Source organism: Oncorhynchus tshawytscha, unplaced genomic scaffold (genome assembly GCF_018296145.1).
Source record: "Oncorhynchus tshawytscha isolate Ot180627B unplaced genomic scaffold, Otsh_v2.0 Un_contig_8082_pilon_pilon, whole genome shotgun sequence".
NCBI lineage: Eukaryota > Metazoa > Chordata > Actinopteri > Salmoniformes > Salmonidae > Oncorhynchus > Oncorhynchus tshawytscha.
Genome location: NW_024608435.1, coordinates 15,797 through 30,000, shown reverse-complemented (window position 1 = coordinate 30,000; position 14,204 = coordinate 15,797). Strand labels below are relative to the sequence as shown.

The 14,204-nt window shown below is 39.3% G+C and overlaps 1 protein-coding gene and 1 long non-coding RNA gene across 3 annotated transcripts; one reads left to right on the top strand and one right to left on the bottom strand.

Annotated features, from left to right (window-relative positions):
* Positions 1-3,822: 3,822 nt before the first annotated feature.
* Positions 3,823-9,420, bottom strand: enkur (enkurin, TRPC channel interacting protein). 2 transcript variants are annotated; one of them, XM_024406526.2, is made up of 5 exons: positions 9,319-9,420; positions 6,673-6,818; positions 6,354-6,586; positions 6,020-6,166; positions 3,823-4,186 (listed from the first exon to the last, which is right to left on the bottom strand). In XM_024406526.2, exons 2-5 carry the CDS (start codon positions 6,812-6,814, stop codon positions 4,013-4,015), a joined length of 696 nt encoding a protein of 231 aa, XP_024262294.1. In that variant the 5' UTR covers positions 6,815-6,818; positions 9,319-9,420; the 3' UTR covers positions 3,823-4,012. The 2 variants fall into 2 exon arrangements, with proteins under 2 accessions (XP_024262294.1, XP_024262293.1); XM_024406525.2 differs by lacking the exon at positions 9,319-9,420 and adding an exon at positions 7,108-7,459.
* On the top strand, positions 8,531-12,370 carry LOC112237929. Its single transcript, XR_002951510.2, has 3 exons — positions 8,531-8,700; positions 9,301-9,449; positions 11,752-12,370. It is a non-coding gene; the product is annotated as an uncharacterized LOC112237929 (long non-coding RNA).
* Positions 12,371-14,204: the final 1,834 nt, after the last annotated feature.

Genomic DNA, 14,204 nt, shown 5'->3' with positions numbered 1-14,204 from the left:
GTTCTTGTTTGTAATCGCACGCGCAAGGAACTCCATTCTCGCCTTGACGATCAGAGGAGTTGCTGTAAAGGCTTTTTTCGCGCAGCTGTATTTCGGAAAGTTGTAGTTTCAACTATTTCATTGAAGATATCATGGCGAATAAATCGGGAAAAGCGAAGTCAAAGTCTAAAGTGAAAGTGAAAAAGTGAAAGTGAGACAGATTTTTTTTGTTTGAGGAATCTTGGAGTGTTATGATTCAAACAAACTGAAGAGCTGTTTCTGCAAGGACAGGGCGTACTTCTGGATGGGTAAGTGCTAATGCCGTTTTATGAAATATAAAAAAAAAATATATATATATATAGAAAATATATATATATTTTTTGCAATGAAATGTGTGGTTTGTTTGTGTGTGTGTGTGTTGGTTTGTTTGGGTGTGTGTGTATATATATATATATATATATATATATATATATATATAGTGCCTTGTGAAAGTATTCGGCCCCCTTGAACTTTGCGACCTTTTGCCACATTTCAGGCTTCAAACATAAAGATAGAAAACTGTATTTTTTTGTGAAGAATCAACAACAAGTGGGACACAATCATGAAGTGGAACGACATTTATTGGATATTTCAAACTTTTTTAACAAATCAAAAACTGAAAAATTGGGCGTGCAAAATTATTCAAAATTATGCAAAATTATGTTTGATAAAGTCCCTCTTTAGATCTAAAAACCTTTTGTTCAGTAATCCACAGGCTCAAAGGCAGTCACAACAGGCAGACGAAGAATCTGAAAAGTATCAGTAAAGTTCGTAGAAATATGTCAAACGATGTTTATAATCAATCCTCAGATTGTTTTTAGTCATAATAATCAATAACATTTCAACTGGACAAAAGCTTCGTAAATATAAAAGGTTAACAAGAAAGGCGTGCTCTCGGTCGCACGCATGAAAAACCTCTGGGACACAGCAGTTTCCACTCATTCAGACTGGTCTTACTCCTTAATTTTTCAGAATACAAGCCTGAAACAATTTCTAAAGACTGTTGACATCTAGTGGAAGCCATAGGAAGTGCAATTGAGTTCTAAGTCATTGGAATCTGTATAGGCAGTCTATGGGAAACTGACATTATTTTAACAGTTTTGGAAACTTTAGAGTGTTTTCTATCCAAATCTACCATATCATATCCTAGCTTCTGGGCCTGAGTAACAGGCAGTTTACTTTGGGCACGCTTCTCATCCAGATGTCAAAATACTGCCCCCAAGCCATAAGAAGTGTTAACATTGTTCTGAACACCTCCAAAACAAAGGTAATGTGGTAATTGTAAGAAGAATGCCCTTTCCCTACGGGTGTTATTACTAACTCTGAAGGTTTGGAGCTTGATGTAGTCACCTCATACAAGTACTTGGTAGTATGGCTAGTATGGCACTGTCCTTCTCTCAGCACATATCAAAGCTGAAGGCTAAAGTTACATCTGGACTTGGTTTCCTCTATCGTAATTGCTCCTCTTTCACCCCAGCTGCCAAACTAACCCTGATTCAGATGACCATCCTACCCATGTTAGATTATGGAGACATAATTTATAGATCAGCAGGTAAGGGTGCTCTCGAGTGGCTAAATGTTCTTTACCATTTGGCCATCAGATTTGCCACCAATGCTCCTTATAGGACACATCATTGCAGTCTATACTCCTCTGTAAACTGGTCATCTCTGTATACCCGTCGCAAGACCCACTGGTTGATGCTTATTTATAAAACCCTCTTAGGCCTCACTCCCCCCTATCTGAGATATCTACTACAGCCCTCATCCTCCACATACAACACCCGTTCTGCCAGTCACATTCTGTTAAAGGTAGTTCCTGCTTCTGAGCCGGCCTGTCAGAGTAGAGATTGGGCGTGGTTTAAACTCACCCAGCCTATCGTTGATTGTTGGCGCACAAGCTGGTCCCAGCCCCCTGGTGCTTCAGCGGTCAGTCGTTGTAGTTGTGTAGAATATCTATGCGCCCATGCTCGATACAGTTATCTCACACCTGGCTCCTGTTATCTAACAAAATACCGTTTGTTCTCGCAACACTACGTTCTGAATGTGCCCCCACAACTCATTGCAGTTCCTGTCTTCATGTTATTCTGTATTTTTCCATCACGAGAAAGGCCCATGTCCCTGAAACTGTTAACAATGTCTCAAGTCAGCTATGTTGCATAACACATATACCCACAAAAGCCAACAGCAAATAATATTCCATCACATATGATATGGTAAGGGCTATAGTGTGTAACACAGAACCTCACAAACCACTAAAGGAAGAAAATAGGTATTTTTCATAAAAAATGACATTCAAGACAATAGTGATGTGGTGTTCCAAAAAAGCTTAGTTCTGAAGTTAATCATGTTAAATGATAACTTTACTTTCTTATTCTGTCCCTTACCTTTTTCACTTTTTAAGGAAAGATTTATGGTGCAATTTTAGGCTGAAACTCTAAACTAGCCATCAAGACAAGCATGTTGTGTGATCATATTGAAGTCATTAGTGTGACTAAAAACAGGTGGTTGTTGTATTACAGTCATTCTGAATGGACCACTAAATGTCACAATTAGACATCCACAGGGATGGATAATAAGCTGCATGTGATATCCTGTAGTTTTCCTGTAGGCACAGTTGCTACGAAGGAAAAGTGACTAATTTGGGTCAAGAAAATTTGGAAAAGCACCAGATAAGTATTTGCTCATTTAGGCTATTATATAATGAACTTTAAGGATTATATCATGAACATAGCATGTAGTACCAGTAGGGCTAGGCCAGCGGGACACATGTCAACAACTTCCGGTGAAGTTGGAGGGCGCGCAATTCAAATTAATAATCATAAAAATTATGGATATTAAACATGTAGGTACATACAAGTGTCTTCACTTGGTTAAAAAGCTTAAAGTCTTGTTCATCTAACTGAATTGTCTGATTTACTACAATAGGCTTTACAGCGAAAGCATGCCATGCGATTGTTTGAGGACGGCGCCCCACATCAAAATATTTTTTAACCAGCACAGGCTTCATAAAATCACAAATAGCAATTAAATATTCACTTACTTTTTGAAAATCTTCCTCTGATTTGCACTTCAAAGGGTCCCAGCTACAAAATGCATGGTCGAAATTCTTCTTTGTAACCCCAAAAGTCAGTTTAATTGGCGCCATCTTTGTTAAAACAAGTCAAAATACATTTCCATTTAATCCTCAGGTACCCTAAAATGTAATTAAACTATAATATTTCATAGGGAAAGAAGTATGTTCAATAGAAAAGCTAAATTAGCAGGTGCACGTCCCCTTCGCTGAGCGCTGATTTCCAACTCTGACTCCCGTACCAAAACTCATAATTCTTCCTCATTTTCAAAGAAACAAGCCTGAAACCTTGAACAAAGACTGTTGACATCTAGTGGAAGCCATAGAAATTGCAATCTGGGAGCTGGATTTGGATATGACCCTATTACGTTCCATTGGAAGAGCATGGGCTCTCAAAAAAACAACATTCTGGTTGTTTTTTCTTTGGATTTTCTCCTACCATATCTATTGTGTTATAGTCTCATACATTATTTTAACATTTATACAAACTTCAAAGTGTTTTCTATCCAATGGTACCAATTATATGCATATGCTGGCTTCTGGGCCTGAGTAACAGGCCGTTTACTTTGGGCACGTCAGTCAGACAGGAAGTGGAGAAAAATAGACCCTAGCCTTTAAACAGCTTATAAGCAGACCTTCAAAAACGCATTTACCATAGTGAATGAACAAATAAACAAAAACAGCACATCAAATACTGACGTGTTGTGTTTGAGATTAAATAACATCAAAAGATCTTAAAATATAGTGCAGAGTTTATTTAGTTTTCCAAAACAAAGTGAAATCATAGACAGGGGTAATGAGAGTTATATGACTATTTTCCAGACAATTTCACATCTAGCATTTAGGGCAGTAGTTTTTTTCTTCACTGAATATCTGTTTACAATGTATTTGCCATTTGACACTAAAGAAAAGAGGTGTCGTGTGTTAGTTGTTGGCGATGAATATAGTCTTGTATCTCTCGATGAGGTCAATGTCCCTCTCCAGCTGCTTCATCTCCAGCTCCAGACGCTCCTTGCGGTACTTCTTAGGGGTGGTGTCCGTGACAACAGAGAGTCCCTGGTACTGATGGTGCAGCTCCCCCCAGTTCATCTTCAAGCCCTGGACAGATGATGATCCATCAATCACACAGGCTAAGAGATGATCCTTCCATTATTGCTCAGGAACAATGAATTATCAATGAGCCTGTGTATGTCAGCGTAATATTTATTCTCGGTAATACTAATTACCCCACCAAAGACAGCTTAAAAAAGTATACTTGGCCATAAGAGACTATATATGGGCAAATAAAACTTGTAGAATAAAAATGAATGTTTTACATCTTCCTAAGTTAGAGGGTGGTTTTAAGTATCTATTTTCTAAGGATAAAGCTAAGAACATTAACAACTTCATAGTTAAGAACACTATAACAATATGGAAGAAAATGAAACGTATTCTACAATAACCAATATCACTTCCTAAAAACACAACCTTATGGAACAATCCAACAATAAATTGGTCCACATGGAAAACTAAAGGCATAAATGACATGGTAATATGAAAATGCATTTATTTCCATGACAGAATTAAAAAGTAATTTTGGACTGACCAATGTAGATATTTTCAAATACATGCAACTTAACGTTTCATATCAAGAAAATTAATTTTGAAATCTTTTGGACATCAGAGCAATCTCGAGGGAACCCTATTTGAGTTAGAAAAGGATATTCATATGATAGGTAAGATATATAAAATCTTGCAGAGAGCCTATCCAACTGACAATCTCTTAGAAAAAAAGATAAACTACTGGAACCAAGACTTAAATAACTGATAATAGCACATGATGGAGGAAATGTGGCAGAGTCATGTCTTAAGTATAAAACTAACAATGACTCAATAATATATGCCTTCTCAAAAAGTTATGCGTGGTGTTAGAAAGTTGGCTGTCAGAAGTATTACAAGGTACATTTACGTTTAATCCGTCTGTCTGCATATTTCAAGACATGGCATATGTCAGTGCAGTGAGATACCTGTATACTTAACTGGAAATCAACCAATCCTCCATCGTTAACACAAATTACTACATGGAACTCCATTCCACATCAAGTAACTGACCAAAGTAGTAAAATTAGATTTAAAAAACAGATTAAAAAACATCTTATGGAACAGCGGGGACTGTGAAGCAACACAAACATTGGCGCACACACACACACACACACACACACACACACACACACACACACACACACAATAACATACACACTATACATACATATGGATTTATTACTGTAGATATGTGGTAGTGGTGGAGTAGGGGCCTGAGGGCACACAGTGTGTTGTGAAATCTGTGAATGTATTGTAATGTTTTTAAAATTGTATAGACTGGCTTAATTTTGCTGGATCCCAGGAAGAGTAGCTGCTGTTTTGGCAGCAGCTAATGGGGATCCATAATAAATACAAATACAAATGATTTATTATCCAAATGTTGAAAGTGAGTGGGCAATGGAGAGAAACAAAATGGTGCAGTTTGAGGCCATGTGGCGGAGTGATGACGCACTGGAGATGGGGGTGTGAGTAGGTGGGTCTGGGCAGGGGTGATGTGGTGGATGTTTGTATGCTTCTGTATGTTGTCGTTTGTATGTGTATGTTTCGTAATTATTATTATTTTTTTATCATAAATAAAATATATATTTGTTTAAATAATCGTAATGCCCATCCGTGTTCCAAAAATTAACAGACACAAATCTTACCCCTCTTACCCCTCTCACACCCTTCATTCAATTTGAATATATGCTGGTGCTTTGTAAGCCTATTTATCATTTGATACATTGTTCAAATATTGAATCTTATCTAAATGACTAATCAACTAAAACACATACATGAATGTAATGAAACTTTATGAATAATTCTAGGTCAGATTCTATTGGCTTGGTTCTAAGAACCTAAGTGGTTTACCTGTAGGATGTTGTTTCGCTCATCCTCAGAGAGCTGTTTCATGGTGCCCTGTCTCATGTGTTCCTTGACAAAGCTGTCATACTCATCCTGAGCTCTCCTCACCTCCTCAGTGCGATGCTGCAAGTACTCAGGGGTCTTCCCAAAGTCCTGGGGAGGGGATGGGAACATAGTTATGTTGGGCTCCTCTTCAGTTCAGTTCAAATAGGTTGAGTGTCGTTGTGCAATAAGCATATAAGTATCTTTCTTTGAATAGCAATCAAAATCTTGGACAAATTCACTACCTGCTTGACAGACAAAGCAAAAGCACTATTTGCATATGTAATGATAAGTTCACCTTTTTCTTGATGTACTTTGGGAGTAGTCCTGAATTTTCCAGGAGCTGTTTGTCTCCAGTTTTAGTGTCAGCATAGATAGGCTGTGGCTTTTTTGGCACTGCCATGATGTTCTCAAAGGCGTTTGTCTTTACAAAGTCCTTTTTGGTGTGAATGCCCATAAGTGGGTTGTCTGCTTTCGAAGGTATTTGTGGTTTTTTGAAAGTCTCATCCTCCAAATATGAAAATGGTTGCTCTAAGGGTATAACAACATAGACACAGAGTTAGGAAATGACCTACAAACAAAGTGATATTGAGATGTAATCTCATCCTATTGATTACTTTCAGGAAGTTTGGGTTCCTTGGAGTGCTTGAGCAGATATTTCTCTGGAGAGGGCAAGTCTACTTTTACTGGTCCCATAGTCTTGTTGGTAGGCTTATTCAGCATTTTCTCATGCTTAACTTGTGCCCTAAACTTTGACATATACCTTGACAATGGAATAAAAAAGACAAGATTGATAGATTATTACAGGACAGGACATGGCATGAGTCAGAAGCCATGTGCAGTCTTTTTCACTGTACAGGTTGTGGCAACAAAGTATCTCTATACATTCCCAATACACAGAAACATAGGCTACATAAATATATGTGGCTAGCTGGCTACAGTAAAAATGCCATCGGCTGTGTACGGTGCAAATAAGTTTAGCTAGCTACAATGTAGCCTACATACAGTTACATTGTTAGCTAGCTACGTTTGCTAGCTATAGGCAGTCATACCTTGGTGGTTTCTCTATTTTAACCTCCTCCCTTGGAATAAGGTTGTAAATACTTTCTGTTGGATACATAGTGGTCGACATATTTCTGGAATATGCACTTTTTTTCTGAGAAGCAAATAATAGCTAGCTAGTCACCTCTAGCCGGCTCTACATTCCAATTTCTGGAATGTTTTGTTTGACAAGTTCCCTGGGCAACAGTTGCTGGGCAACTGTCGCGGTTTGATTGCGACATCAGCATCAACGTGCTTCAATCCAAGGGAGCGTTTGTAAATTCGCTCTGGCTGTCTACTCCGATGTCAGAGCACTCCCGTCTGAGCGTGGCAGAGCGCAGGATAACTGACCATCAACATGCTTCGAATATGGCCGGTGTCATTAAACGTCGGGAAAAAGAGCGTAATTAAATTGTAGCCAGAAGCACAGTTACAGTCACCAACGCTCTGGATAACATGAAAACCCCCTAACCAGCTCTGCTGGGCGAGTAAAATGGTCAGACTGAGGTGTTCTCTCATTTTTTTCTGGAAGTTACTAGCAAGCTAGCTAACTTTAGCCAGTTGTGCTTGACTGCCGTTGTGAGCCTAGAACGCTCGGTTCAACCCTTCTCCCCTGCCAGAGCGTCCATTGTGCGCTCTGAATTTACGAACGCCTAGAGCGTACTCTGAGCGCCCTGCTGCTACATTGTAATGCCCCTGAAATGGCGAATAGAAGACAGTTTTACTACCGCAGTGTAATATCTTTGTTACTTTCATCCATATATAGGCCTTGTTACTGATTGATTACTACATTGTATCTTCATTTAATAAGTTCAATAGGATGGTGCATCGAAAATAGAAACAAGTGGCCTGTCTAATCGTAGAGCAATCTGCAGTTTGTCTGTTTTGTTTTGCCTTATTTTACATGTAGTACGGTAATCGCCAAATAAAGTTTGTCAATTTACTTTGCTGTACAATATGTCGATGTTCAACAAGCCAATGTGACTGAATTGATAGATTAACCAAGCAGCTCTTTCGTAGGTCTCAACGTAGACTTTGATCTGAAGCCATTCTTGTGATTATTGTGACTTTGCCATTGTACTTGTTTGTGTGTAGTCTAAAATGAATTTATGATCGTATGCTATCCATTTGTTTTTTTGTATGCTGTTCTTTGTATGCCATTTTAATATTTGAGAATTAACCAATGCTATTAGGCCACTCTTGGCCATGATTACAGACACCTGTGTGTCTTTTGACACTATATAAACGAGTCATCCCGCAGTGTTTGTGATTATACCCTGATGAAGAAAGCTTGGCTGTCGAAACGGTGGATATTACATTTTTGCATCTGAGCTCCTAGAGTGTGCGGCTCCCCTTTATTTTCAAGTTTTCTACTCCGCTAGCCAGCACCACGCCTAAATAGTGTGCGTTTCTTTTTCTCCTAGATTGTCTGTTTTTGTTTGCCTTATCTTACATGTAGTACGGTAATCGCGAAATAAAGTTTGTCCATTTATTTTGCTGTAGAGTATGTCGACGTTCAACAAGCCAATGTGGCTGAATTTGGTCCATCAGCTCTTTCTCTAGTACAAGAATGGCTAGCTAAAGTACTGTAAAATATTATCCAGGTAGACTATAACATTTAAATAAAATAATTATTGACTGATGCATGTAAAGATTAAATCAGAGCGCAAGCTCTCTTGATGACAGAACGGTTGCTGTAGCTAGCTAAGGTTAGCTAGATACAGTATGTCAACGAAATGTGGTTGTTGAAGAATATAACTTATAAATCCCTCGTGAGCTTAGTTCAACTGTCGTACCCCATCAAAACCCAACATATAAGCTTGTTTTACTCCAATGTTTGTAAACAAATTAAATATTCTCAAACACCGTATAGCTTCAAAACATGGTTAAAATGTTAGCCCCATCCCTCAGCTTTTTAGGAAAACAAACAGTGGTGAAGAGAAGGCTTTGTTATTGTTTCAACTGCTGTTTGCCTCTAACAGAATCGTATTTTAGAAGACAGAAATTGAAGTATGCAGATAACCTGTGGGGTCTATTCATACTGGTCAAGCTAGCTACATTAACTGCTGTATGACCAGGATATATGTTAATTAGCATCTACATAAATTACAAATTTCAACAGTTCCTAACAAGAAACTAACCTCACTGAATGTATTATTTGATGTCATTACCCTGCATAATCAATCTGATCTTATGTCTTACAGATCTGACATAACAACTACCTTAAAATGCTTCCAGTATCCTGCTGTCAAAGGGCAAAAATGTATATAGCGATGGGAATGTTGAACAACACACAGCCGCTTGCTCAGAAAGCTGCAAGATGGTGGACAAGCACAAGCTCTTTTTAATGGCAGTAAGTGAAGTGTATTTGTGTTTCTATTTATTATGGATCACCATTAGCTGCTGCCAAGGGGTCCAGCAAAATGAAGGCAGTTTACAATTTTAAAAACATTACAATACATTCACAACACATCAAGTGTGTGCCCTCAGGCTCCTACTCTACTACCACATTTTTACAAAATCCATGTTTACGTGTGTGTATAGTGCGTATGTTATTGTATGTGTGTATGCATGTGCCTATGTTTGTGTTGCTTAACAGTTTATGCTGTTCCATAAGGTTTATTTTTTTATATGTATATTTAAATCTAAATTTACTGCTCATATGAGTTACTTGATATGCAACAGTGTTCCATATAGTCATGGCTCTATGTAGTACTGTTTGACTCCCATAGTCTGTTCTGGACTTGGGGACTGTGAAGAGACCTCTAGTGGCATGTCAGGAGAGATTGACATGCATATTATTCATGTTAGCGCTCTGTGTACATCCAATGGCCAGCTGTGCTGCCCTGTTCTGAGCCAATTGCAATTTTTGTAAGTCCCTCTTTGTGGCATCTGACCACACGATCGAACAGTAGTCCAGGTGCTGATAGGGCCTGTAGGGCCTGATAGGGCCTGTAGGACCTGCCTTGTTGATAGTGCTGTAAAGGCAGAGCAGCGCTTTATTATGGATTAACACCCGGTAACAGAATTACAAAATGGGTCCCCGATCTGTACTATACAGAAAGGCATAATTATGAATATCATTCTCGTCATGGTAATGTATCCTGAATAGGTATACAAAGGTAGAAAATTGTAATATCCTCCTTTGCCTGTTTGGGTATTATTCTACACACTGGCTATTATTCTAATGAGCTCTGTGGCCAAACAAGACCAAATTTGGTTGGTCTGGACCAGATCAAATCTGTACCAATCATAGACATCTATGACAACACAGTACAGCACAGTAGTACACAGTATAGTACAGCACATCACAGTACTGTAGAGTGGATTTTATTACAGTGGGGCAGCAGGGTAGCCTAGTGGTTAGAGTGTTGGACTAGTAACCGGAAGGTTGCAAGTTCAAAACCCCGAGCTGACAAGGTTCTGCCCCTGAACAGGCAGTTAACCCACTGTTCATAGGCCGTCATTGAAAATAAGAATTTGTTCTTAACTGACTTGCCTAGTTAAAGGTTAAAGGTAAAATAAATAAATAAACAGTACACTGTGTACCCTCAGGCCCCTACTCCACCACTAGCAGTACTAAATCCATGTGTATGTTTAGTGTGTATGTTTAGTGCGTATGTTATTGTGTGTGTTATTGTGTGTGTGTGTATGCATGTATCTTTGGTGATGTTTTTGTTGCTTCACAGTCCCTGCTGTTCCCTAAGGTGTTTTTTAATCTGTTTTTTTAAAGCCTCTTCAAGTCCATCGTGTTGCCCCCTTGGTCAGAATGGTGTGGAAGTGGGTGTGCATCTTTGAGTGTCCTTGCATTTAGCCATCTGAAATCTTTACATATACGGAGCCCACTGTCTTTCTTCCACACCATTACCAGAGAGGAAGCAAAAATGCTGATGGATTTTCTGATTATATCCTGTTCCTCCATTTATGTCAATACTTGTCATAGTTTGGGCCGGCAGAACCCTACTATATGGTAGGCGAAATGGTCTGTCATCTGTGAACCGAATGTGATGCTCAAAGCCCTTGGCTTCGCCACAATCCTGAGCTCTCTTGGAGAACACATCATTGTAGTTAATATTAAACTAATTATTATCTTGTTGCTTGACTGACTTTACAGGGTTCGATGTCAACCTCTCCCAACCCTTCATCTAGTAGTCTGCTTCAAATCTACTGCATCCCTAGAGTTCCCCCTTCCATCTTGCAGGAGCCTTGGAAAACTGTGAAGTCTTCTATAGCCAGACAGGGAGACACATCAGCCAGCTTGCAGTTTCTCTTTAGAGTGATAGGTTTGTCCGATAGGTTAGTGACATTCATCTGCACCCACCTGTTGCCCCAGAGGAAAGTGGAAACGTAACTAATCCTGTTACATATACATGCCCTGTATGTAGGCATATGAATCCTGTAGTCTCACTGGACATATGCTGTATATATATATATGTGGACTATGTATGAACCTATACATCAAAGTTATTCTCTCTAACTGCAGGCTTCTGCAGTGTCCATTAGATGGCACTAGAGCCATACACTTTATAGTTCAACCAGAGAAAACCGGTGATTCGTTCACCCTGTGTTCTGTCGCTAAGCATTTTAACTGATGTCAAAGACATTATCTTAACTGTAATGTTTCTGTTTGTGTGTATGTCTTCTGTCCTCTCCAGGCCAGCAGTCCGAGAACTTCCAAGCAAACAGATGGTTGACTATGATGAGGAGACACAACGTGCTCTTTGTGTATGTTGGAAAGGAGTCTCCACACAAGGAAGGGGCTCCGGATGTTTCTTCGATTCAGAGCATAGTTTCCAAGAGCAGAGTGAGAGATATCACAATATATATTACAATATGTAGCAATACAATATGTATTAGAAGTTGTTTTGGTCAAATGAAATCAGACATTTTAGTTAACATAAATATCACTATGTCTGCAGATAGCAAGCTACTCAGCTCTCCTCAGGCACAGGGCCTAACCTCTGGGGCTATAGGGGAGATGGGAATCATGATCTCAATATATGTAATGATATAGAACATTATTAGGAATGATTTTGATGATGTAGATTGATGTTGATAACCGCCTATGGTGTGGAATTAGGAACTACAGTTTTCCTGGTCAAGAAGAAAATCAAGGCCCTATAATCAATTATAACATCACTAACAGATTCATTTGATAGTAAATTATGTCAAATGTTAAGGAATTCAGTGCCTGAAATCATGGTAGCATTCATATTCTCCCAGTGTGTTGATGGACATTTTATAATGATTAAAAGACACATTTTCCCCAGTCAATTTCAAGTAGTTTATTTGCCATTCTGAGGTGTTATACGAAATATGTACGTTAGAATTATTGTTTTTTGCTCTCACATATAGTACAGTCGTGGCCAAAAGTTTTGAGAATGACACAAAAATGAATTTCCACAAAGTTTGCTACTTCAGTGTCTTTAGATATTTTTGTCAGATGTTACTATGGAGTATAATGAAGTATAATTACAAGCATTTCATAAGTGTCAAAGGCTTTTATTGACAATTACATGAAGTTCATGCAAAGAGTCAATATTTGCAGTGTTGACTCTTCTTTTTCAAGACCTCTACAATCCGCCCTGGCATGCAGTCAATTAACTTCTGGGCCACATCCTGACTGATGGCAGCCCATTCTTGCATAATCAATGCTTGGAGTTTGTCAGAATTTGTGGGGTTTTGTTTGTCCACCCGCCTCTTGAGGATTGACCACAAGTTCTCAATGGGATTAAGGTTTGGGGAGTTTCCTAGCCATGGACCCAAAATATCAATGTTTTGTTCCCCGAGCCACTTAGTTATCACTTTTGCCTTATGGCAAGGTGCTCCATCATGCTGGAAAAGGCATTGTTCGTCACCAAACTGTTCCTGGATGGTTGGGAGAAGTTGCTCTCGAAGGATGTGTCGGGACCATTCTTTATTCATGGCTGTGTTCTTAGGCAAAATTGTGAGTGAGCCCACTCCCTTGGCTGAGAAGCAACCCCACACATGAATGGTCTCAGGATGCTTTACTGTTGGCATGACACACCTTGTCTTCTACGGACAAGCTTTTTTCCGGATGCCCCAAAAAATCAGAAAGGGGATGCATCAGAGAAAATGACTCTACCCCAGTCCTCAGCAGTCCAATTGCTACCTGCACCATGCCATCCTCCAAAAGTCTTCGCCTCACTGTGCGTGCAGATGCACTCACACCTGCCTGTTGCCATTCCTGAACAAGCTCTGTACTGGTGGTGCCCCAATCCTGCAGCTGAATCAACTTTAGGAGACAGTCCTGGCGCTTGCTGGACTTTCTTGGGTGCCTTGAAGCCTTCCTCACAACAATTGAACCGCTCTCCTAGAAGTTCTTGATGATCCGATAAATGGTTGATTAGGGGGCAATCTTACTGGCAGCAATATCCTTGCCTGTGAAGCCCTTTTTGTGTAAGCAATGATGATGGCACGTGTTTCCTTGCAGGTAACCATGTTTACCAGAGGAAGAACAATGATTCCAAGAACCAACCTCCTATTGAAGCTTCCAGGCTGTTATTCGAACTCAATCAGCATGACAGAGTGATCTCCAGCCTTGTCCTTGTCAACACTCACACCTGTGTTAACGAGAGAATCACATGATGTCAGCTGGTCCTTTTTTTTGGCAGGGCTGAAATGCAGTGGAAATGTTTTTTGGGGATTCAGCTCATTTGCATGGCAAATAGGGACTTTGCAATTAATTGCAATTCATCTGATCACTCTTCATAACATTCTGGAGTATATGAAAATTGGCATCATACAAACTGAGGCAGCAGACTTTGTGAAAATGTATATTTGTGTCATTCTCAACTTTTGGCCACGACTGTAAATACACATACAGTTGAAGTCGGAAGTTTACATACACTTAGGTTGGAGTCATTAAAACTTGTTTTTCAACCACTCCACAAATGTATTGTTAAAACCTCTTTGGGCTACGGGGCAGTATTTTCACTTCCGGATGAAAAGCGTGCCCAAAGTAAACTGCCTTTTTCTCAGGCCCAGAATCTAGGATATGCATATAATTGGTATATTTAAATAGAACACACTCTAAAGTTTCTAAAACTGTTAAAATCATGTCTGAGTATAACATAACTTTTTTGGC

Bases quoted from the DNA above. Each gene is read 5' to 3' on its own strand.
- enkur (XM_024406525.2), bottom strand. From the start codon at position 7,187: ATGTCGACCACTATGTATCCAACAGAAAGTATTTACAACCTTATTCCA. The intron at 6,819-7,107 runs GTATGACTGCCT...TCCATTGTCAAG, and splicing joins AAAATAGAGAAACCACCAAG to GTATATGTCAAAGTTTAGGG. The intron at 4,187-6,019 runs GTAAACCACTTA...TCATCTGTCCAG, and splicing joins AGCGAAACAACATCCTACAG to GGCTTGAAGATGAACTGGGG.